This window comes from Mustelus asterias, chromosome 20 (assembly GCF_964213995.1).
Source record: "Mustelus asterias chromosome 20, sMusAst1.hap1.1, whole genome shotgun sequence".
Classification (NCBI taxonomy): Eukaryota; Metazoa; Chordata; class Chondrichthyes; order Carcharhiniformes; family Triakidae; genus Mustelus; species Mustelus asterias.
Window position 1 is genome coordinate 53,925,668 of NC_135820.1, and position 25,777 is coordinate 53,951,444.

Sequence of the window (25,777 nt, forward strand, 5' to 3'; positions counted from 1 at the left end):
ATCCCACTAACTACAGGAACAAAATTAGTATATTTTAAAGGAAAAGTAACATTAGCAATATAATGAATATTATATATTATTGTTGCTTTCCATCTGTAAAGTTATGACGCCAAGATCACAAACAGTGACACAAAGTGACTGCAGCCATAGTATACTGAGATTATGATACAGCTCTTATGACTTCAGAAATGAGTACGTGGAAAAATATTTAGAATGTCTAGAGCCTTCAAGAATATGAATCTGTTTCTATAACTCAAACACAATACTCCTCTGCCAGCATCTCTCATTTTTATTCAACACTGCTTAGTGTTCATCTTAGCGCAAAATATGATTTTCTATAGTAACTTTATATCCTATACAGATTAAAAACTAAACAAGAAACAAATATCCAGTGCAGCAATGGAGTGAATCATCATCCAAACTGAAGTAGTCACTTGAATGAATTCCTTCATTGATATTGAAAAGTTTATTTTAATTAAGTTTTAAAAAAATTGTTGCCCCCTTCCCTCCTTGAGGACGGCACAGTGGCTAGCACTGCTGCCTCACAGCACCAGGGACCCGGGTTCAATTCCTGCTTGGGTCACTGTCTGTGTGGAGTTTGCACATTCTCCCTGTCTGCGTGGGTTTCCTCCGAGTGCTCTGGTTTCCTCCCACAGTCCAAAGATGTGTAGGTTAGGTGGATTGGCATGCGAAATTGCCCCTTGGTGTCAGTGGGACTAGCTAGGGTAAATGCATGGTGTTATGGGGATAAGGTCTGGGTGGGATTGTAGTCGGTGCAGACTGAATGGGCAGAATGGCCTCCTTCTGCACTGTAGGATTCTATGATTCTAATCTATGATTCTAAATGATTGCCAACATTGTTAAGATTTTGATCTACTAGCTGAAGGCTCATTAAGGTCAAAAATTAAATGCATTAGCTTTCTTATTTTGTTTCCCATTGAAATAAAGTTGGGGAATGAAGTATTACTGATTAGGGATGCAATGGAACTTATTCATGTTGCAACAGTACTCTCTCTCCTAAAATCAAATACTTTGATGTTACAATGGTGAAGGAGCCAATTTTAAATATAATAATTTATACAGAGGACTGTAAAGTCTAATATTAATACATTGCTCACAACACACAACAGCAGAGGATTTGGTGGTATATAGGACTATGTGTAGGTAATAAAATATTACACAGCTCATCAGACAAGTTAACACAACAAAGCAGCTTCATAGCCTTACAGAAAACTATTTAAGCTTCCTTCTATCATTTATTTAAATCCAGCCCCTTGAATACAACCATTTATCATTTCTGCAATAAGCAAGTATGACGAAAGTTTCAATTCAGACAGCTACCCAATTTATAAAGAAACAAATGCAAGAAAATGAAAGCTGGATTTCAAATAAAGCACAAGGAGAAAAATACAGACGACAATTATTTTGTAGATCTTGCCTAGAGCTAAACACACTTGGTCCATTTGCACAATTGCAATAAATAGATACAAAATCAATACCACCATGCAAAGCTATAAGCAAAGTGCAGCTTTCCTTCACTTCAGTGTTGATTCATAATTTTCCATCTTGGACACTCAATATTAGCAAACAGCACTCCCAGCTCTCTCAGTACCACTATGACAATAAGTCTCAGCCTCTTCACAAGAGCATCATTTTCAGCGTTAATTTGACAATTATTCATTTCCAACATCAGCTATACTGTGATCCAAATGACACTGCCAATTCAGCGCATACTGGCATTGAATTCCAGGCAGTTTTGTGAGACCAGGCTTCTCAGAACTGGGCTGAGACACCCAGATTCACTTCACTTGGGGCTTGTATAGCCAGTGGGCAATGACAAGTTTTCTCCTCAACAGCCTGGACAAAATTCAAATCGAGGTTTGGGAAATGAGTGGATAGCATTTTTAAACATTTAATGAAAAGTCTCAACAATTCTTGGAGAAAATAGTATTAATGTTCAATAAAATGTGGGTTAGTTCTGGACTCTGCCCAGCAATTTGCTGCAGCTGTTATCATACATTATCTGCTGTTAAAATACACAATAAATTGACTATTTTTAAAAATCTTGAACTTCATAAGGGAAGGCTCACAAATACTTCAGACCGAAATCAGAAGTCTTTACACTTTTATAAACTAAAAGTGATAAATTAGTAGAGAAATAATTTTACTTGTTGCCAAAGGTCATCCTTTAAATATATATGACCATCAAATCATACCACAATTAAACTGGAAATGTATATTTCAAGTTTAGTTTTCAAACTAACATATTCCAAAAGTCAAAACGAAAAAAGGGGACATTTTTCTAAATAATCATCCAGAGCAGGAAATTAGATCAAATAATTTAGCTTCGAGACAGAATGTGCTGTAATACTATACATCAGGAATTCTAAGCATGTCAGATGTGCAAATGTAGTTCTTGTGTGCTGTTGTTTAGCATTCTATTATCTTCTTCAATGAAACAAGGAATCCACAGAGAAAAAAGTGCATGTAGGAATCATTTTCCAGAAATACTAATGACTTAAAATTTTTAAAAATGTAAACAATTTATTCTTAAACTTTGACCCAAATCTGCTCTACTCGTGTGCACACAATTGGTTACACTGGCTCACTGATGCAGCCTGATATTTTTTCAGGAGTGCAGTAGAAATATTAAAAAGTTTCCTTTCAAAAACAGTTCTCATTCTCGTGTGTAGGGTTTTTTGTAGCAGAGCTACTGAACGAGTCCATACTTTCCAGCAAAGCTACTGAATGAAGTATGACATGAAACTGCCAGTTATACACAATTGAAAAATACCACACGATTATACTAACTCTGGACGTCAGCATTATTTTGAGCCTCAAAATTCAAGCTGCAGCTGATACTTTAGAAATTTCAAAAAAAATAATTCTTTAGACAGATAGATGGCATACCAATTCCTGTTGCAAATAAATGATAGCTAGATAACAAAACTCCTTGAATCTTAAGCACAAAATGTGTCATAATGGCAAAGACAATTATTGGCCATATTTACCCACACCCCCAAAAATAAAAAGCATTATAAAAACTCATGATTGGCAATAATCTACAAAACCTAATGGAAGGAAGGGACAGTGTTAGTGTCAGTGGATTTCTAGCTGTATCTATTTTGGTTGCTTATGTGCACTGGTTCTACTGTAAGTCAACATTGAGATATCAGCCCATACGCACCTTACAATATGCAACTCAAATAAAGTGTTAAAATGTCTTAAAATACTGCTTGCTACAGTATTTTGTTATAAAGGTAACATACAATGGCAAAGGCAAGATAAAGGGAAGGTGGTCTCTTCAATGTTGGTGGCTGCTCTCATCTTGGCAGACAATCTTGTGAAAATTCTTTCCCTATCTATAGCTTTAACTATCCCAGTGTTGAAATGAATTTTAAATATAATTTTTAATTACAAGAGCAAACTTGGTTTAATGAAATCATTCAGTGTGATAGCTGGGGTGACTGTCACTAGTCAGCTGGGTTGTTTCTGTGGCCGACGTGGGCTGCACCACAATTGCTCCATCTCCCTCTGTATAAAAAAAACAGAATGTTCGAGAAACATGTCATTTTTAAACTAATTTCAAAGGCAGCATTATTTCTCCATCTTTTATGCATCCTCAACCAAAATAATGTCATTTTCTGTAGGGATATGTACAAGTGTCACTCACTGAAATGTAGTTTAATTTAGGGACCCAGGTTTTCAATTTAAACAGCTTATTTAAATGTATTTGAAACAAAAGAATAAAATTTAAAAAAAAGAACAGGGTCATCTTTTGGTTTGTTGATCTCCACGAGGATCATAACAAAAGGCAATGCATAAGCTACATGGAAATCACAAATGTACCCACTTCCCTGAATGATATGCCAATATTTTGAGTCTTTCCTGGCTTTGACACTGAGCCAGGTCATTTAACACCAAACGATTGCTGCTGCTCTATAGTTCCTCATTTTTTTAAATTTAAGGACAGACATTTAAATTATAATTCACAAAAAAATACTATCTGCAGAAATCATATTTTGACAGTTTAATACGATCTGTTTTTTGGTTGTATGGAAAGAAAGTGCCATCATGGATACGGATTTATCAAAAGAATTCTTCCTGATATTTCAATGCGCACCTGCAATTAGATCCACATTATAAAATTTATCTGTAAAGATGAATTTTCAAAACAGGTACATAATTATGGCTTTCCATTCACTATTCATCAAGATCCTGAATGCCTTTTCATGTCCAGATGTATAAATGACCAGTGTATACATTAGACTTCACTGCAAATATGTTTGATACAGGTAACAGATGCGGAATGACACTAACTACCAGACTCAAATGTTCATGAATGACTGCTCAAGAGACAGCAGCTGCGAAAATACTGTGACATGCACTCATCCAATTGTTCTCAGTCTGCCTGCCCATTTCAAAATACTAGCCAACATTTGAGAGATTAGTTCTTTGGGGGGGGGGGGGGGGGGGGGGTACACACTGCAAACAATGGAATAGTTTCCATGTTCTATGCATGAATGACTGCAATTTTAGTTGAGGCATTTGATTTGTTTTTAAATGGAGTTATCAACAACATATTTCTGTTCTTCCCCAACTATTCCTAAAATCTAAAAGAAAGGAATGATCAGATTAGACAAGTACAACTGCAAAAAGGCGCCAAGTCCTAAGTTCCATCGTTTACAAGTTACAGTTTATTGTTGAAAAATTGACAGGATACTGGTATGGTATTTGGGCACTAATAATTAAATTCCAATATTAAAGACGTTGAGAGATTGATTTCTGGACATGTATTTATGCCAACCATAAATCAACTCTAAAGTCGATTAAGCCACCATAGTATCAGCAGTTTGCATCAGTGAAATCAGCTTTTTAATATTTAAAATTTTCACACCATCTTTTAGCAAAGATTGTACTCCTGGATCTTTCCCCAAATTTATGACCAATTTATTAAATAACAAGCTGATCTGCCTTCTTTGCGCTGGTTGACACTACTTTTTTCACATTCCCAGGTTGTGACTTTTTTTTACAGGTCAGGGCAGACCAAATATGAAACCAAAGACAGAAAACCCTAGAAAAACTCAGCAGGTCTGACAGCTTCTGTGGAGAGAGAAAAACAGAGTTAATGTTTCAAGTCCGCATGACTCTCCTTCAAAGCATGGCTTGAGCATCATTATGCAGCTTCCAGGCTACGATGGTCACCATGGGTCATCATTCACAATGTTCCTCGACTTACTGATAGATGGAATTGGTGCAGATCACTTTTTTCTTTCCCTGATTTCTCAGGACATTGCAAGGTACTTCATGCAATTACTATGAAGTGCATACACTGTTGCTAACGAGGTGAATTTAGCAGCCATTTTGCACACAGTATTTAATTTTAATTATGTTGGCTGTGGGAAAATGTGGCCAAGATAGAAAACTCATTACTCAGTTTCCTATTTCCATTATGTTTTTCTACACTAAAGGTGCTGTGTAAATGCATATTGCCGTAGTTAAAATTTGTTTCAAGGAATTGTTGCAACAAAACCTTTTCTCTGATCATTTCAGTAGTACCTGAGGTAGTGTTGTCGGCTATGTGAAGATATTGGCAATGTTCATCTAAAGAATGCATTCTTCTTCCTCCTCAAGGCATCATGCCCTCAGAAGGCACTGCCAATCATGGATTGCCAATGGATTGGTCCATGATTATGCTTGGCAAAGTACTGCAGTGCTTTGAAGTCCTGAAGTGGAACTTGAACCAGAGCTTCTGGCCCAGAGTAGGGATGCTACCACTTTACCAAAAGACCCCTTGCAAATAATGAATTCACACAATTTGAAAAAAGTGCACTCCCAGATCCTACCAAGGCAATTGTAGAATTCATAACTGGGATAAACATAAGGTGCTTATAAAGATATATATTTATTTAAAATAATGTATATTTTCTATTCAGGGTCTGTTTATTATCCAAAGCAAAATATCAGTTAGCTACAATGCCATTTACCTTTCCAATTATTCACGGAACTAGTTAAATGCTTTGACAGATGTAGTACTTGTGGCACTTTTAAAAATACTGCTTAATGTTTTTAATATCGGCAAGACTGACATCAAGCATCTAACTCACACTACTTACCTCTTTCTAAGTCTGACTGTAGCTGTGCCTCCAGATCTTCTGGAGAGACATAATAATCGTGCTCTTCACCCTCAGGAGGCTTCGGTTTACACTTCCCACAGCAGCAATTACAACAGCAGCAGAGGCAGCAGCAGAAGTAACAGCCTGTAATCACTCCGCAGAAAACGAACAGAGCCTGCAGTTACAAAGAAAGGTCATTAACAAGTGATACTATGGGGATTGTAAGCAAGGTACAGCAACAATCATGGATGATTTTAATATGCACATAGATTGGATTAATCAAATTGACAAGGGGAGCCTCAAGGGAGAGTTCATTGAATGTATTAGAGATTGTTTCTTAAAGCAATACATTGTGGAACCAACCAGACAGCTCAAGAGCGGAGATAAAAGCCCACTTTTACAAGGCTTTAAAAAGAAATTTATCACTGCCTGAATGACCTGGTAGTACAAATTTCTAGACAATTCTGCAAAAAAGTGTGCATTTTTTAAAAGTCAACAACATTCTTCAAATCTAAATCATCCCCAAATTCAGAAACTGTCAGGCAATTACAATTCAATGCCGGAGATCCTATATTGGCATTTCTTTAATTTATAGGGAAAGGTGGTGTGGTGGAGGAGGAGAGAAAAGAATAGATAATTGAACGATGTGCTTCAGAATGTTCTATTTAACTGCTAATATTTCTCTCACTGAATATGAGGAGACTGGAAATTTAGAAAATATAAAGAAAACATGAAGATAAAACGCTGCACAATTAATCATGAACTTTCTTGATCAAGCAATTGACTAATATGGATAATGCCACTGAAGTGGAGGAGGTAAAGAGACTGATTGACATTAATAGGATTTGCATATTTCAGTCAGGGGCTTCTGTATAGTTGGAAAGCAATATAAATTAAGATCCAACTTTTACAAAAATGTGTTATTTATCTAAATATTAATTTCTACCCAAAGTCTTGGCTATTAACCCGAACACAACTATTAAAGCAAATTTTATTCAAGTTCTTAGTGTTCTTAATTGCAGTAGAGATTCTAACAGAGGTGAAATAGTCTGCTTAACTACAGCGTTAATGCTCAATATTACTAACCTTTAAAATTTACTTCAAAAACATAAAATCCTGTTGCATTAATGCTTCAATTAGTAAAGGCTGTATGTAACTGAGTTACATAAAACAGAAGTTTGGTTTGTGCTGTCAGCTCCTCTCAACTTTGGTGGCAGCAAGGGCACTACAACTAACCTTAGTGACACTGGAAGGAACAAAACAAACCAGCAAAGGACATGTTGTTAACCTCCATATATGACCCTTGCAAGAAAGTGTACCAGTGGAGGTGCTGGCTTTGGGAACTCCCTTAATTAAGTATGTTGTCAAAACTCTAGTTAGAATTAGCATTTCAATGAAAGAGCAGAAGGCTACATGCATCTGCATAACTGGATTCCAGCAGGGTGTCAATGTCTTCTTCGGGAGAAGAATTTGAAGCAGACAAATAATAAAAAATTAATGCAGAATTTTTTTTAAAAACATAGATAAATTCAAAAACCCATGCCCAGAAAGCAGATGAAAGATTGAAACGTGTACTTTGTATACTATCTCAAGGTTGAGTCCTTATGAAAGAATGGGAATTCCAAGCATTTGGAAATTAAGGACAGCCATTCCGTTTGGATATTTTAAAATCAACAATTGGTGGATGCCAGCAAAAAAAAAATTATCGTTGCCTGAAAATTTGTATTTTCTCAGGAATTAACTCAGGATTTTTGTCCAACAGTTATGACTAACTTTACTAATTGTATACTGGACGATAAAAACTGGGTTAGGAGCTGTACGGGATAGGAAAAGGAAAAACATTTCCACATTATAAATTTGCGCTTTAAACTGTAAACCACTTCATTGACAATTTCCATTGCCCTGTTACACTGCAACATATGGGCAGGACGGACAAGGAATATGTAGGAATAATATGCATTCTGAATCAACTTAATGCTAAAGCAGGAAAGGTTTAAAATCAGTTGCCTGGCTCTAATTTAGAAGGTGACCATTGTCTTTGATTTCCAAGTTCCTTTATTAATGTGGCATAATACCGATTGGAACATGTGAACAGCATTATTTGGTTGATAACAGAATAAAAAAATTGAACTGAAAAGACTAGTGGTAAAAAAGGTCAAGATTCATTGTTGTTTTCACAGATTGTAGCTAAAAATACAACCAGGTTATTTACTGATGTTATCCTACCAAAACCTGACCTCTCCTTGTTTCTCTTACTTGCGCAGCTCAATAACTAAGTTAATTTACTTTGGAATCAGAGTTTACAACAAGTGTGTGTGTTGGAGAGAAGTAAAGCAGAGAGGACACTGACAAATGAGAATTGCGCAGAGGGCACGGAAACTCTAAAGAGCAAGGACTTGGTTCTGCAGTTTTAATTCAAAGGTGATGCAACTATTGCTTAGGGGAACTACAGTGAGACTATTAAAGGGAGGGGGTGGAGAGAGAAAAGAAAGGAAAGCTGCTTCATTTATATAGTACCTGACAAACACTGATAATTGTCAGGTAATCTGTTTTTTGGTGTTTGTTGAGGATAAATATTGGCCATGAGTACTCCCCTGTTTTTTGATAAAGTGTCTTTTACATTCACCCAAAGGTAGAAAAGGCCTTGGTTTAATATCTCATCCAAAGGACAGCACCCCAAACTGGTGTCAGCCGAGATAGGCACAATACCCTATTCCAGAGTGCCTAATTTCTTTCAATAATATAGTCATCAGTCAATCGTTCTGATGACGATATGAAAATGGAAAATTCCATGGCCTGGAATTTACCATTTTTAAGATAGTGAAATGGCCAACGTTACTATCATTTCAGGTAAAACTTCTGGCACATGCGTAGTTAAATGTGGAAACCCGGAAGTTGCCATCAGTGATTACCCCACTTCTCACAGGATGTATCACTGCTCCCTTTACAGATGTAAGCAACATAGAATGTAAAACTGTTCTGAACTTCAACTTTTTACACATTATCTTTGCTCTAAAGAGAAAGAACGCAAAGTCAAATTGAATGTGTTGCATCAGAATTTTTAATCACCTCTCTGGCCCTGAAAAATTAATATTGACCAAGTTGGAGTCTAATTCCCATCAGAAGAACATTTAACAATTCAATTATTCCCTCAAAATAATTAATTTTCACTTTATTTTCTTAAAGTTTATGATATTTCAGTTTCTATCTTGATCTCATGTATGTCTGTCCCAATCACAATTTTGCTTTCTGTAAAAGTATTGAAATATGGATCATAATGTCTTTGCAACTTGGTGCAATGTAGTCTGTGAGAATTCTTCAATCTGACTGCTCATTAGCCTAAATGCACTATGCACCAATTCTGCCAAATTTAAAGTCGTATCCAGTTAGGGGAAGTGGACACTCCAGAGTCCACTATATCTTTGTAAGCAGCTTTTCTTTGAGGTCAGGAGTGATCACCGTCTTTTCAGCGCTGACAAAAAATCTCAATTCATGTCCCTAAGTGATTAATATTTTAGCTGAATATTTCAGTACAATCAGAAATTCTCACCTTTGCCCACCAGCTAGATAGGACGAAGTATGTATTTACGTTCTCCTCACCAAACTGTTCTGCCACGTAGAGACCCAATGAGCCATACTTATCATAGATATTCCGTTTTGTTGCATCAGTCAGAATTGCATGAGCATTGTTTATCTCTTTAAATTTCTCTGAAGCTTCAGGATTATCTGGATTCTTGTCGGGGTGGTATTTCAGTGCTAGCTTTCTGCATAAAAAAGCAACATACACAAACAGTTAGAAGAGTGTATTCGCTTTTGTGAACACTAAAGATTGGAACATTTTGAAAGTTGTACCTGCCGAGCTACAATAAACTTAGAATTTTCAGGTCAAGTTACAGAACAGATTGATGCTTAATGTTAAAAATTATTTTTGGAACTGTTAACTTCAGTATGCTACCCAGTTTTCCATCACACTGTAGATACTTTTTGGCAAAGTACTTGTTAAGACTATTTACTTTCCAACACAGCGCATCAATATTTTCCCTGTAGTATGTCATGTACATGGATATGATCAGGGTCCCGTGCCACAGACAATGAAAAGAAACAAAAGATTTTGCATTCATATGGTGCCTATATTGTGAAAATATGCATCTCTGTGGAACACAGACAAGTTTTTAAAAAATGGACAGTAAACCAAAACAAAGAAATGTTAAAAGATGCCAAAAGGCTGATCAAAGAGGGGCATTTTAAGGAGAGGTTTAGGAAGGAAAAAGTGCAGAGCATAGGATTCAAGATAGTTGAAAGCATCTTCATAGCCATAACCCCCCCTTCTCTAATCTCCAATTCCACAGTCCTCAGAGATACCTCTGGTCTTCTAATTCTGGGCTCTGAGCATCCCTTTTTTTTCATTGCTCCACCATTGGTGGGCAGTGGCTTGATTTGCCTTGGCCCCAAGCTCTGGAACAACAACTTTTTTACTTTCCTTTAGTCACTCCTTAAAGCCTATCCCTTTGTAGTTAAGCTTTTGGTCATCTGGCCTAATATCTCCTTATGTGTTTAGAAGTTTTAAAGTTTATTTGTCATAAGTAGGCTTTCATTAACACCGCAATGAAGATACTGTGAAAATCCCCTAGTTGCCATACTCTGGCACCTGTTCAGATATACTGAGGGAGAATTTAGCATGGCCAATGCATTCAACCAGCATCGCTTTCGGACTGTGGGAGGAAACCCACACAGACATGGGGAGAACGTGCAGATTCCACAGACAGTGACCCAAGCCAGGAATTGAACCCGGTCCCTGGTTCTGTGAGGCAACAGTGGTAACCACTGTGCAACTATGCCACCCATTTTTATTGTGCTCCAATGGAGCTTCTTGGGACATTTCATTATGGGCGGCACGGTAGCACAGTGGTTAGCCCTGCTGCTTCACAGCTCCAGGGTCCCGGGTTCGATTCCCAGCTCGGGTCACTGTCTGTGTGGAGTTTGCACATTCTCCTCGTGTCTGCGTGGGTTTCCTCCGGGTGCTCCGGTTTCCACCCACAGACCAAAGATGTGCGGGTTAGGTTGATTGGCCAGGTTAAAAATTGCCCCTTAGAGTCCTGAGATGCGTAGGTTAGAGGGGTTAGTGGGTAAATATGTGGGGGTAGGGCCTGGGTGGGATTGTGGTCGGTGCAGACTCGATGGGCCGAATGGCCTCCTTCTGCACTGTAGGGTTTCTATGATTATGGAGCCTTTAATGGTGGGCCAAAGGCGAAGGGGTCAACAGCAATTGCCACCACCACAACAACTTTTATGGAATTATGATTCCTGGGATGGCAGGACTGTCATATGAGACACGAAATCAGTTAGGATTATGTGCATTGGAGTTTAGAAAAGTGAGAGGGGGTCTCATAGAAACTTATAAAATTCGAACAGGGTTAGACAGGGTAGATTCAGAAAGAATGTTCCCAATGGTGGGCGAGTCCAGAACTAGGGCTCATAGTTTGAGGATAAGGGGTAAACCTATTAGGACTGAGGTGAGGAGAAATGTCTTCACCTCGAGAGAGTGGTGACTCTGGAATTCACTACCACAGAAAGTAGTTGAGGCCAAAACATTGCGTGATTTCAAGAATGAATTATATATAGCTCTTGGGGTTAAAGGGATCAAGGGATACAAGATGAAGGCGGGATCAGAATATGAAATTTGACAATCAACCATGATCATAGCAATGGTGGAGCAGACACAAAGGGCCGAATGACCTCTCTTCCTCCTATTTTCTATGTAACCGATGGTAGATTTTAATGAAAACAGTTTGAAAATACATAGTTGAATTTACTGTATATTTCTGGCAACTTGAGTATCTTCTTGTGAACAAATTGCACCCTCTGGTGTCCTGTTTAATAGTTACAGTACCACTTTAAAATATTCCATCATACACAATTTTTAAAAAATCACCATAACATAAGAAATAAAAGGCTGGAGTAGAACCTGCTGCACAATTTAATATCATAACTAATCTACCTCAACTCCACCTCCCTGTACATAGAACCCACAAATATACTGATCTCCATCTTAAATGTAATTAATGACTGAGCATACACACTTCTAGAGTAGAGAATTCCAATAATTCACAACCCTTGGAGTGATAACATTTCTCATCTCCATCCTAATTGGCCAACCCCTTATTCTGAGACTACGACCTCGTGTTCTGGATTCCCAGCCAGGGGAAACATTTCCTCATTATACCTTGTCAAACTCCTTAAAAATTACAAACATAGGAATTAGGACCAGCTGTAGACCACTTGGCCCCTTGAGCACACTCTGCTTGATATATTTTAATTAGATCACCTAATTTTCCTAACCTCCAGAGAATATAGGTCCGATCTATCCAATCTCTCTTTTTGGGACAATGTCCTCAGCCCAGGAATCAGTCACTGCATTACGTCTAGGCAATTACATGCTTCCTTGGATAAGGAGATCAAAGCTACATACAGTGCTCCATGTCTGGCCTTCCAATATCCTCCACAATACTGTTAAGTTCTTTACTCTCATACACCAATCCCTTTGTAACCAAAGCTAACATGCCATGTGCCTACCCAATTGCTTGCTGCATCTGCACATTAATTTTGTGATTATTGTGTACATGGATATCAAGGTCCTTCAGAATGCAAAGTCTCTAGTCGCTCACCATTAAAAAATATTACACTTTTTTTTTCCAGCAATACTTAAAAAAGACATGTTGTTGAAGGTTTTCATCTTGCATTCGAGTCAGATGCAAGAATACCAAATTTCAAATGGAACAACAATTTATATTGCATGAGAAAAAGGCTAATGAATGATTGGCAAGTGGATTCTGGTTGTTCAAGGCATTGCCATGGAGCGCACACCGGGGAATATTACCCCCAAAACTTTGTTTAATTCAAAAACACGTAATGCCTGGATGTGTTCTTTCTTTTAGAGGACAGGACCTTGTGTGTGAATTTATGTAGCTTCTAGCAATCGTAAATCAGCCACATTGTGAGCCCAACTAAATCTTACATTGGTTATTAGTGTAATTCTTAGCAGACGGGATTGTTCAGCAAGTGTTATACAATCAGAATTACGCATGTTGGACTTCATACTTCAGCACGTTGTATTCCACCTGTCCTGCTCCTGCCCACTCACCTATCCTGTTTCTATCCCTCCACAGCCTCTTTGCATCCTTCTTATTGCTTACTTTCCCAACAAACTTTGTATTATCAGCAAACGTCAATAAGTTGCACTCATCCCCTGATCTAAGTCATTAATATAGATTATAAATAGCTGATATCCAAGTACCCATCCTTACAGTAATCCATTAGTTAGATCCTGACAATTCAAATATGTCCTATTTAGTTCTAAAATGTTTTCTGCCCATTAATCAATCCATGCTATATATTACCCCCAACCTAACGGAAGATGATCACATCTTTGTTTGGTTAAGGTAGGAGACTCATAGGACATTTCTGAAGTTAGGAATGAAATTGTCACCTGTCCCTAACCCTGAACCCATTCCTCATGAAGTACTGCAAGATGGTTCTAAAGGTGCTGGCTGCCTTGTTGCACTTCGTTCTAGTGATCTTTCTTTGGGTGTGCAATCTAGCACTGGGGCTTCTGTCGAGTCCACAAAAAATTGCCACTGGGACTTAAGGTTTTTTTTTTTAACCACTGTGACCATGGCATGCTACCTATTACTAATTCCCTACTAGTAATCTAGATGCCCAGGCCAATGCCCTGGGGGCATGGGCTCAAATTTTACCATAGAGGCTGGTAAAGTTTAATTCAATTGATAAACCTGGAATATAAAACTAGTCTTTGTAATGGTGACCAAGATAATACACTTGGTTCACTCTTATCCAGCCTAGCCTACATGTAAATCTAGATCCACAACAATGTAGTTGACTCTTTCCTACCCTCCAAAATGGCTTAGCAAGCCACTCAGCTCAAGGTAATAAGGGGTGGGTGGGTGGGGGATAAGGGGTGGGTGGGTGGGTGGGTGGGGGATAAGGGGTGGGTGGGTGGGGGGGGGGAAAGAGAGAGAGAGAGAGAGAGAGAGAGAGAGAGAGAGAAGGAGGAGGACTCCACAAAGAGAGGGGGAGTAAAAATGGAGAATGGCAATTGCAAGCTGGTTTTGTCTCTGCTATGATTTTGAAAGATGAGTCTAAAATTATTTAATGGGATCTTGCTATTTACCTCAAATACATGTGCCCTTAAACATCCTTAAAAGATAAGTAAAGCTGCTCATTTGTACAACTAAGTTTGGTAGCCTTACAAACAAGAAAAAGGTGCAATTTGATTTCTCATTGATCTTCACCAACTGAATCAAACAACTTGATTACATTTTGGATTTATGATTAACACATTTATTTTTGCTCTTTAAGTACAATAATCTGACATAGAATCATAGAATCTCGATAGTGCCAAAGGCCAGTCAACCTAATCTGCACTCCTTGGAGTGTGGGAGGAAACTGGTGCACCCGGGGGAAACACGCGCAGGGGGAGAACGCGCAAACTCCACACAGACAGTGACCCAAGGCTGGAATTGAATCTGACTCTGGCTGTGAGGCAGCAGGGCTAACCACTTTGCCAGTGTGTCGCCCACAGTAGCGTTCTGAAAGATGCGTTATGGTCAATACAGATGCAACTTCAGATTTAGTTAGTTATGTCGGTTCAAGATCTTCATTTTTATTCCATTATTGAGCTACTTACCTGTATGATTTCTTAATGTCCTCTGGTGTAGCATTTTTGTCAAGTCCCAGAACAACATATAGTGTTTCCCCTGAGGTGGACAATGAGCGCTGCCTTTGGTCAGCCATTTCGCACTACTAGAAGAGAAAAAAATAATTAAGGTATCAAGAGGCTATTTCTCAATAAATGAATAACTAGTTCAAATTAGTTTTATACACAGCAGGCAAAGTGTATTACAGTTTAACATTGTTAGTATTTTAGAAATAATATGAATTACAGGATAAAAGAAGAAAATTGACCTATTTGGTCCAGTTTATTATATGTGCACCGACTGATTAAAAACTGTAGTAGCAAAAATGCTGAAAATAAAATGCTAGAAAAAAACTCAGTAGGTCAGGCAGCATCTGTGCAGAAAAACAGAGTGAGTGTTTCAGCTAGGAGATCTTTTCTCAGAAGTGAAGGAAGATACAAGTGCTTTTGAGGTAGTGAAAGGGGCAGGAAGGAGAAGATGTGTAATAGGGTGAAGGTTAGGGAAGATTAAATAACAAAATATTTCATGATGTTACAGCCAGAGTGTGGTGATGGAACATGTGCTGGAAAATCGCAGTAGGTTTGACAGAATATGTGGAGCGAGAACAGAGCTAATGTTTCAAGTCTGTATGACACTTCGTCAGAGCATGTGGTAATGGATTTAATAAAGAAACAAAACAAAGTCCAAATGAGGTATAAAATGCTGTACAAAAAGCATCTGAATACAACATGAAAGGATATATAAAGAAACAAGTTGAAGATCAACCCAGCAAAACAGAAAACGATACGGGGGGGGGAAAAAAAAAGAAAATGGAGGTAGAAGTTATGATATAAAGTTGTTGAACTAAACGTCAACTCCAGAAGACTGTAGAGTGATAAAACGAAAGATAAGATCCATGAGCTTGTGTTGAGTTTCAATGGAACACAGAAGACAATGGACAGAAAGACCAACATTGAAGCTGGTGGAGAATTAAAAATGACAAGCAACCGTGTGCTCGGGGTGATGTGGACTGTACAGGTGTACGCCACAAAATGGTCACCCAGTTCTGTGTTTAGTCTCCCCAGTGTAGAGGAGACCACAATGTGAGCAGCGAATACACTATACTAACTTGGAAGAATTATGGGTAAATTGTTGTTCAACTCAGGAGTGATCGCAGTTCTGGACAGTGAGAAGGAGTAGAAAGGGCAAGTGTTGCATCTCCTATACATGCATGGAAAGGTTCTGTGGGGAAGGAAGTTGGTGTTAATAGTGATGGGGAGTGGACTAGGGGGTTGTGCAGGGAATAGTCCCTATGGAATATTGAAAGAGGAGAATGAGAGAAGAGTGTTTGGTGGTTGCAAAACACTGGAGCTGGCAGAAACAGAGGTGGATAATCAGTTGAATATGGGGGCTCGTGAGGATAAGGAAGACTCGATTATGGTTTTGGGAGGGAAGGGAATGGGTGAATAGATATAAGCAAAATGGACTGGACAAGTTGGAGGGCCCAGTTAACCACACAGAGGAATTTTCAGTTGAGGAAAAAGGAAGACTTGTTGGAATCACTGGTGTGGAAGGTTGCATCATTAGAACAGATATAATGGAGGTGGCAGAAACTGGAAAATTGGAATGCAGTCCTAATAGGAAACAGGGTGTGAGGAAGTGCAGGCAAGGTATCTGAGTTTATAGTGAAAATTAGCTGGTGGCCTATCTACACAAGTGGAGACAGAGAAATCAAAGAAGGGGATGGGTGAGTTAGAGATGGACCCGGTGAGCATGAGGGGTGGCTGGGAATTGGAACAAAAGTCCAGTTCATGGTAAGAGAAAGAGATGACACTAATATAGTTAATTTATTGGAAAAAGATTTTAAGGACAGAGCTGGAGTGTAACCACAATAATAAAAGTTCCACATATCCCAGAAAGAGGTAGGCAGAATGGGGACCTATGTGGGTACCCATAGCAACAACACCTAGTTGGAGGAAATAAGTCGAATTGAAGAAAGCTGCTCAGAGAACAAGCTCAGCCAGATAGAAGAGGAAAGAGGATGGAGATGTAGAAGGATTGGATGCCCATAAATGAAGAGGAAGTGGCTACAGCCAGGAAACTTTACAATGTTGGAAGTGATGTATAGCATAAGAGCCATGAATGAAGGTAGAGTGAGACTGGACTAAGGGAGAAAAAACTGAGTCAGAGGAAGAAATAAGTTCAGTGCGGCAGAAAGGCTGAAACAATAGGTCAGGCTTGCTTATGGATTTTGGGAACTTTGAGGTTGGAGGCAGTGGAGGGAAAATCTCCAGAGATACAGGATCAGTCATTGCCCTGGACACAATGACACAGTAGAAGAGGTATGGTTCCGGGGGGAGTAAGATGAAGTGTCAGATTTGGTGGTTCAGCCTCTGCTAGGTGGATATCCTGCATCCTATACTACCCAAAAGGGATGCCAATTGTAAGCTCAAAACCTCCATTACTGTGGTGCATATTCTCATCTTTTGCGATTACGGTGAAATGCACAGCATTGGATGTTTTAAGGTGTGTTGGATACAGGTGTTAATTGAAACTAAATATTTTCATGTACAACAGTATATTACAGAAAATGTACTAATTATTCAGTTTGGCCATGCATAGCCATTTTTGCTCTTTATTGGATATTCTACTGTACATGGCTGTTAGTGTAACTGAATTACACATTTTTGAAATATATCCCAACTTATAATAAAGCTCAAAGATATTGAAATTTTGCTACATTTGCACAAGAAGCTGAGCAAAAACTAAGATAAAGACCTCCCATGCCCATTTGTAAACCAATGTTTTATACAAGAGGTAGATTTCACTCCATCCTATTTACACATTATATTAGTAAGTTGAGGATAACACCACCACGATACCACTCCTGTCACAATGACCCTTTATTGGCTGCAGCAGCACAAAAATCAATACAGGGTTGTGTTGTGAGGTCAGGGTTTAGGTGAAGATTATGGGGATAACCTATTCTCCTAAAGTATGCTGCTCAAGGCTGTATTTTCTCAAAACCATGCCTCTTTATTTACAGCTAGTATTTAGACATTTGAACTTCTACACTAGGTTAGAGTTTCTCCTTCCAGATCTCTCTTCTCAGTCACGATCACATCAGCATCATTTTTTAAAAATTGGTTTAGGTAGGATGCTCAGAGTCGGTACAGACTCGATGGGCCGAATGGACATTTTCTGTGCTGTAGGGATTCTATGGTAGCGGTGCTAGGTTTGGAAGCTGCTGACTGAGGAGGTTTGTTGAGTTACGATAGTGCATCTTATTGATGATGCACACTGCAGACACTGTGCATCGGTAGTGGAGGGAGTGAATGTTTGTGGATTAGCTGCCAATCAAATGGGCTGCGTTGTCCCGGATGGTGTCAAGCTTTCTCAGTGTTGTTGGAGAAGCATGCATCCAGGCAAATGGATTGTATTCCATCACACTCCTCCTGACTTGTAGATGGTGGACAGGCTTTAGTGAGCCAGGAGGCGAGTTACTTGCTGCAGGATTCCTAGGTTCCAACCTTCTTCTTGTAGCCACAGTTTTTATATAACTGTCCCAGTTCAGCTTCTAGTCAATGGTAGCCCCCAGGATGTTGATAGTGGGGGATTCAGTGATGGTAATGCTACTGAATGTCGAAGGGGTAATGGTTAGATTCCCCCTTGTTTGAGAAGGTCATTGCCAGTACTTGTGGTGTGAATATTACTTGTCACTGATCAGTCTAAGCTTGTTTCATTTGGACATGGACTGCTTCAGAATATCTGAGGAGGCACGAATGGTGTTCAATATTGTGCAATCTGCGAACATCACTTCTGATCTTATGATGGAAGGAAGGAAGGTCATTGATGAAGCAGCTGAAGTTCATTGTGCCTCGGACACTACCCGAGGGATGTCCTGGAACTGAGATGATTGACCACCAACAACCACAATCATCTTTCTTTTTGCCAGGTATGACTCCAATTAGCAGAGAGCTTTTCCCCCGATTGCTATTGAATCTGGTTTTGCTAGGACTCCTCGATGCCACATTCAGTCAAATACTGCCTTGATACCAAGGGCAGAAACTCTCACCTCTGGAGTTCAGCTCTTTTACTGATGTTTGAACCATGAATGCAATGAGATCAGGAGCTGCGTTACCCTGGCAGAATCCAAATTGAGCATCAGTGAGCAGGTTATTTGTAAGCAAGTGCCACTCGATAGCATTGTAGGTGATCCCTTCCATCACTTTACTAATGATCGCAAGTAGGCTGATGGGGTGGTAATTAGTCAGATTGGATTTTTCTTGCCTTTTGTGCATAGGACATAGCTGGGCAATTTTCACACTAGCCTGGTAGCTTTACTGGATCAACTTGGCTATGGCTGTGGCAAAGTTTGGAGCACAAGTCTTCAGTATTATTGCCAGAATATTGTCAGGAAGTGAAGACTTGCATCATCCAGTGTCTTCAGCCATTTATTGATGTCAAATGGAGTGAATCGAATTGGCTGAACACATTGGTGATGCTAGGGACCTCCCAAGGAGGCAGAGATGGATAATCCACTCAGCACTTCTGGTTGAAGATTGCTGCAAATGTTTCAGTCTTATTTTTTGCCTTAATGTGCTGGGCTCTGCCATTATTGAGGATGGGAATATTTGTGGAGTCAATGCCGCCAGCGAGTTGTTTAATTGCCCACCACCATTCACTGGATGTGGCAGGACTGAGAGAGCTTAGATCTGATTCAATGATTGTGGAATACCTATCTCTATTACTTGCTGCTTATGCTATTTGGCATGCAACTACTCCTGCATTACAGGTACACCAGGTTGACACTTCATTTTTTAATTATGTCTGGTGCTGCTCTTAGCATGCCCTCCTGCATCGCCCTCCGCTGAGTCTCTGGCTTGGTCGTAATGGTAGACTGGGCCATGAGGTTACAGATTGTGGTCGAGTAAAATTCTGCTGCTGTGGATGGCCCAAGTACGTCCTGGTTGCCCAGTCTTGAGTTACTAGATCGGTTTGAAATTTATCCCATTTAGCATAACGGTAATGCAATACAACACAATGGAGGGTATCTTCAATGTGAAGGCTGGAATGCATCTCCACAAAGACTGTGCAGTGGTCACACTTATTGATACTGTCATGGATAGATAAATCTGCAACAGGCTGATTGCTGAGGATAAGGTCAAGAATGCTTTTCCCTCTTGTAGTTCCTTCACAAGGGAACCAACATGAATAAATATGAAGAATTCATATATATCCAAGACATTACACTTAGAATTAACAAAAGGGCCACAGTTTCATAGATAGCCATTTTTTAACCCCAAAGCCTTCAAACCATATACACGGGCAGCAGTGGCTTAACAACTCTGGTTCTAACAGACGTTAGACAAACCTCGTCCATATCATACACCAGGGCCTCTCTTAACACAAGCAAAGGACTTTTAGGGAAGATTAATGACAGTTCTTAACTGCCTTATTCACTTGCAACGGAATTTTTGGAAAAATTACTATTACCATCTATTAAGACATCCATAGAACTAGATTTGGACATTATTAGGAATACAGCTGGGAGTAACTCCGATTTTAAAAGAATCCCTATTTCTTTATTAAATGTTTGAAATCACCTTATGAAGATGGCCAGATTTTGAATTCATAAGTGATGTCTGCGGTGGTTAAATGTTCAAAATTTATTCCACCTATTCCATCTGCTATTCTTTAATAAAGGAGGTTATGTGGCTTGTGACTGCATAGTCAGGATTATAAAGCACATTCGAGTGTGCTGCCAAATTCATCTGCGAATTGCATCATTTTATTTATTACTGGCAATGTGCTCACATTAAATAATCAAAGAGGGCAGATTTTTTAAAATAACCTGTTACACTATAGTTTTCCCATACGAGTATGCTATTGATTTACGTACTGGTCATCATAGTCTTCCAATGGATTTATCTGCAAGTCACTACTTCCAGAGAATGCACTGTCCATATTGCTGGCTGCCAGTAAGACTCTCGAAATTCAGTAAATGACAGAACAAAGGCCAGAATTTGAAAGTTATCCATCATGCAGACTGGAAACAATGTTGTTAATTTGTATAGATTAAATTAGACTGTTTTTTTTTGCTGAACACTCATCTGTCGAAAGGACAGGAGAATCCACCACAATATGCAGTAAGGCTTAATACTGAAATGAAGGTGCACCGTACAAGTACATTCATGTCAAAGACTTTTGGCTTCTCCACTGAAACCAAAATAGGTTTCACTCACATATCTGGACTAAAACTACCAGTCAACTCAACACTACAACACTGCAAAAGAAGGTCCAGCCCAGTAATTTCCCAAGACTCACAAAAGCCATCCAACTCAGTCGAGTAAAATTTTCTCAAAACAGAGTTGTCTCCCTCATTAAATGAAAGGCCCAGGATAGTCATTTACTCACCCTTTGACATGGGCCATCAATGCTCGCAGGCTAAATTACACATCCATGACATAAGGTGGGGAGTAAAGCAGAAAATACTGACCACCTGTAACCAATGTCACTTGCAACTGTTTCTTTAAAACAGTCTGCCTAGTGCTTTACAAAGAAATTCAGCTTGGTCTTCACAATAATGCTACGAAAAAAATAAAAATCGTTAATGAGGAGTGAAGGAGACAATGGTGGTAAAGTCACTGGACCAGAGGCTTGGCCTAATGTCAGGGCACGTGGGCTCAAATCCCATCAATGCAGCTGGTGGAATTTAAATTCAATTAATTAATAAAAATTTGGTATTGAAAGTTGATCTCAGTAATGGCGCCACAAAACTATGTTGTAAAAATCCTTCTGATTCAGGAATGTCCTTTAGGGAAGGAGAACTGGTTTGGCCAACATGTGACTCCATACCCACAGCAATTTATTGACTCTTAATTGCCCTCTGATATGGCCTAGCAAGCTACTGAGTTGTACCAAACTACCACTGCTGCCGTTGCTTCTAGATAACTACCTACCCAGTGATCTGTTGTCATAGGGGTCATGTTCATAAGTCTTGTACCACTGTCTCACACCCAGCCGGTCTGCAATCACTCGTGACGACCGCTTCAGAAAAGTCAAAAAGGCACCAACTACTTGGCAGCGACCTAGGCACTGCCAATGATAACGACACTCTGCTGTGTTGACCCTGCAAAATCTTCTTTATTAACATCTGGAAGCTTGTGCCAAAGTTAGGAGAACTGCTCCATAGACTCGTCAAGCAAAAGCCTGGCAGTCAATGTCCAAGGTACTACCATCCCTAGGTATGACCTGCCCGATGGGCAGGACCAACTCAGCAGAAATGGCAGCATATGGTATACAGTCGGAAGAAGTTGCCCTGAGAATCTTTAACATTAACTCTGAACAAAATGAAGTCCCATGGCATCAAGTCAAACATGGGTAAGGAAATCTCCCTCTGATTACTAGCTACCACCTCCTTCAGTGGCAGGATCAGTACTCCTCCATGTTCAGCACCACTGAGGAAGAAGTGACTGAGGAACTTCAAAGATCATCATGAAGGGTGGCTTGGTAGAAGCATCGTTGACCATGCTGGTCAAGCCTTGAAGGACATTTCTGCTAGTCTGGGCTTGCAGAAGGTAGTGAAAGAACTAACGAAGCAAAATACCTTCTAGATGTGTCAGAAATACAAGTAGTCTCATCTTCACATTGAGGTTACCCTCCAGAGTGTTCTGTGATACTGTGATACTATCAGTGTGCTAAATGGGATAGATTCAGAACAGAACTAGCAGCTCAAAACCAGACATCCACAAGGTGCTGAGGGCCATCAGCAGCAGCGTTGTACTCAACCAGAGTCTGCAACCGCATGGCCCACCATATCCCTCCCTACCAGTATCATCAAGCCAATGAATCAACCTTGGTGCAATGAAGGGTGAAGAGGAGTATGACAGGAGTAGCACCTGGCATACCTAAAAATAAGGTGCCAACCTGATAAAGCTAGAACACAATGCTACTTGTATGCCAAACAGCAGAAACATCATGTGATGGACAGAACTAAGTGATCCCACAACCAACAGATCAGATCAAAACTATACAGTTCTGCCACACCCAGTCGTGAAGGTTGGTGGACAACTAATCAGAGAAAGCCCCACAAATATCTCCAAGTTCAATGGTAGGGGAGCCCAACACATCAGCGCAAAACACAAGGCTGAAGTGTTTGCCACTATCTTCAGCCAGAAGTGCTGAATGGATGATCCATCTCAGCCTTCTTCCGAGCATCACAGATGCCAGTCTTCAGCCAGCCAATTTGATTCACTCCATGTGATGTCAAGAAACGGCAAAGGTACAGGATACTGCAAAGTTATGGGCCTTAACAGCATCCCAGGAATAGTACTGAAGACTTGTGCTCCAAAACCAGCCTTGTCCCTAACAAAGCTGTTGCAGTAAAGTCACAACACTGGCATCCGTCTGACAAAGTTAAAAATTGCCCAGATATGTCCTTTACACAAAAAGTAGACAAATTCAACCTGGCCAATTACCGTCTCATTAGTCTACTCTTGATCAGTAAAAAGTGACATAAGATGTTGTCAACAACTGCACTTGCACAACAATATGGTGCCACAATGGTTACCACTGCTGCCTCACAGTGCCAAGGACTCTGGTTTGATTCATGGCTTGGGTCACCATCTGTGCAGAGTTTGCACATTCTCCCAGTGTCTGCGTGGGTTTCTTCTGGGTGCTCCAGTTTCCTCCCAGTCTGAAAGACGTGCAGATTAAATGCATTGGCCATGCTGAATGCCCCTTAGGTGTACCCGGATGCCTGGCGCCGGAGTGTGGCGACTAGGGGATTTTCACAATAACTTTATTGCAGTGTTAATGTAAGCCTACTTGTGACACTAATAATTAAACTTTAAAAAAATAACCTGCTCACCGATGCTCAGTTTACGTTCCACCAGAATCACTCAGCTCCTGACCTTATTACAGTCATGGGCCAAACATGGTCAAAGCTGAACTCAAGAAGCATGCTGAGAGTGACTGACTGGAATTTTCAAACTCCCACCCCCATCATCTCATTCCCAGGGCAACACTGCAGGAGTTCCTCAGGAAATTGTATCCGAGATCCAATCATCCTCAGCAACCTCCTCTATCATAATATCAGAACTGCAGAAGTTTGCCGATGATTGCACAATATTCAGTACCATTCATAACTTTAGATACTGAAGTCCATTTCCACAAGCAGCAAGATTTGCACAAGATTCAGGCTTGCGTTGATAAGTGGCAAACAACATTTGTGTCACAGAAATGCCAGGCAAAGACCTGCTACAAGAGCAGGTCAGAGGCTAAGAATTCTGCGGCGAGTAATATACTTCCCAACTCCCCAAATCTTCTCCACCATCAACAAGTCAGGAGTGCAATGAAATATTCTCCACTTGCCTCGATGAGGGTAGTTCCAACAACACGCAAGATGATCGACACCATCCAGGGAAAATCAACTTGTTTAATCAGAGCCCCATTCAGCAGTTTCGTCCACCGTTGGTGCTTGTGGTAGCAATGTGCACTGTATCCAAAATGGATTGCGGCAACTCAATAAAGGCTCTTTCATCAGCACCTTCCAAAACCACGATCTCCACCACACAGGTGCATGGGAATACTACCATCTGCAAATTTCCCTCCAAGTCACACACCAGGAAGGAACTATGTCACCGTTGCTTCACTGTCGCTGGGTCAAAATCCTGGAACTCCTTTCCTAGCACCACTGTGCGTATCTGCACCAGATGAACTGCAGTGATTCAGGGCAGTAGCTTACCACTGCATTCAAGAGCAATTAGGGACAGGCAATAAATGCTGGTCTTGGCAACCATATCCACATCCCATAAAAGAAAAAGAAATTCACCTCATTTATTAATGAAGCAATCTAATGCATCATCCTACTTAGCTAATTATACTAATTCCACAGAGAAGCAAAAATATCTTGCAGCCAATTTCAGAGATGTATTTCCAAACAAATTAAAAAATACATAGCTGAAAAAAAAACTTAGCACACCTCTATCATCAAGGCTGAAAATCCTATATCCTAATCCAGCATTTAAAGTAGCTACTGGCTTTTTAAGCTAACATTAAATGAAATTGCATTTTCCAATTCAACTACCAAAGATATGTAACCTTGGAAGGCAGCAACACAAGGGAAATGGATGCTATCCTTCCAACGACCAAACCCCTGGGGTATAATCTATAACATCCAATTATTTGATTGAATGTTTTAATATGCTTTTGGTAACCACCACAACATTTGTCATAGTCTCCCATTATCTGAAGGCACAGAATATAACTGGCAAAGACCCACCCAGATAATTAGCGGAAATCAGCAAGGCTGACAGCGAACCACCTTCAAACAAATTTTTCACCAAAAATGAATACAATAAAAAAGGAAATGGATGAGAGCGCACAATGTATTTTCACCTTGGAGATTTGGGTTCAAATCCAGCACTATGCAGACAGATTAGCCCATTTTCCCGGGTCTTCACTGTCAACACTCTAACTTGAGCGTTGCTGTACAGAAGAGATATGCTGTTGAAGCTTTTTGGCTTCCACTCATCAGGACAGATTCACAAGAATACCAATTGTAAAGAGAACAATAATTTATACTGCATGAAAGGGAGTGCTGATTGGTTGAGGGTAAAGGTCTTGCCATGGAAAATACACAAGGGAACATTTAACCACAAAGTTGTCTAAATTCAAACTAGGCAGGTGGACTGATTGGTCCAGGCATTGCCATGAGGAACAGCTGTCCAAAACTTTTGTTCAAAAAGGCACAATGTGTGAACATGTTCCTTTTGAACAGGACCCTGTGTGTGAATATATTTAGCTTCTAGCATGTGTAAGTGAGCCATATTGTGAGTTCGACTGATGAGCTTAAATTGGTTGTCAGTATAATTCTTAGCACAATCGGGATTATTCAGCAAGTGCTGTTCAATCGTGGGTTGAAATTTTTAGGCATGGACTGGTTTAGCACGGTCAGTGTTTTGC

General features: G+C 39.8%; 1 protein-coding gene across 2 annotated transcripts in view; it reads right to left on the reverse strand.

The window, feature by feature from the left end:
• Positions 1-1,889: 1,889 nt before the first annotated feature.
• The window catches only part of LOC144508540 (dnaJ homolog subfamily C member 5), a 48,511-nt gene continuing 24,623 nt past the window's right edge, over positions 1,890-25,777 (reverse strand). The window contains exons 2-5 of one of the 2 annotated variants that reach the window (XM_078236563.1): positions 14,821-14,933; positions 9,667-9,880; positions 6,117-6,291; positions 1,890-3,534 (exon numbers count right to left, since the gene is read on the reverse strand). In XM_078236563.1, the coding sequence (XP_078092689.1) occupies positions 3,443-3,534; positions 6,117-6,291; positions 9,667-9,880; positions 14,821-14,927 (588 nt within the window). In that variant the 5' untranslated portion in view covers positions 14,928-14,933 and the 3' untranslated portion in view covers positions 1,890-3,442. Of the gene's footprint in view, positions 3,535-6,116; positions 6,292-9,666; positions 9,881-14,820; positions 14,937-25,777 lie in introns of both variants that reach the window. The other variant, XM_078236562.1, reaches the window with a different exon arrangement.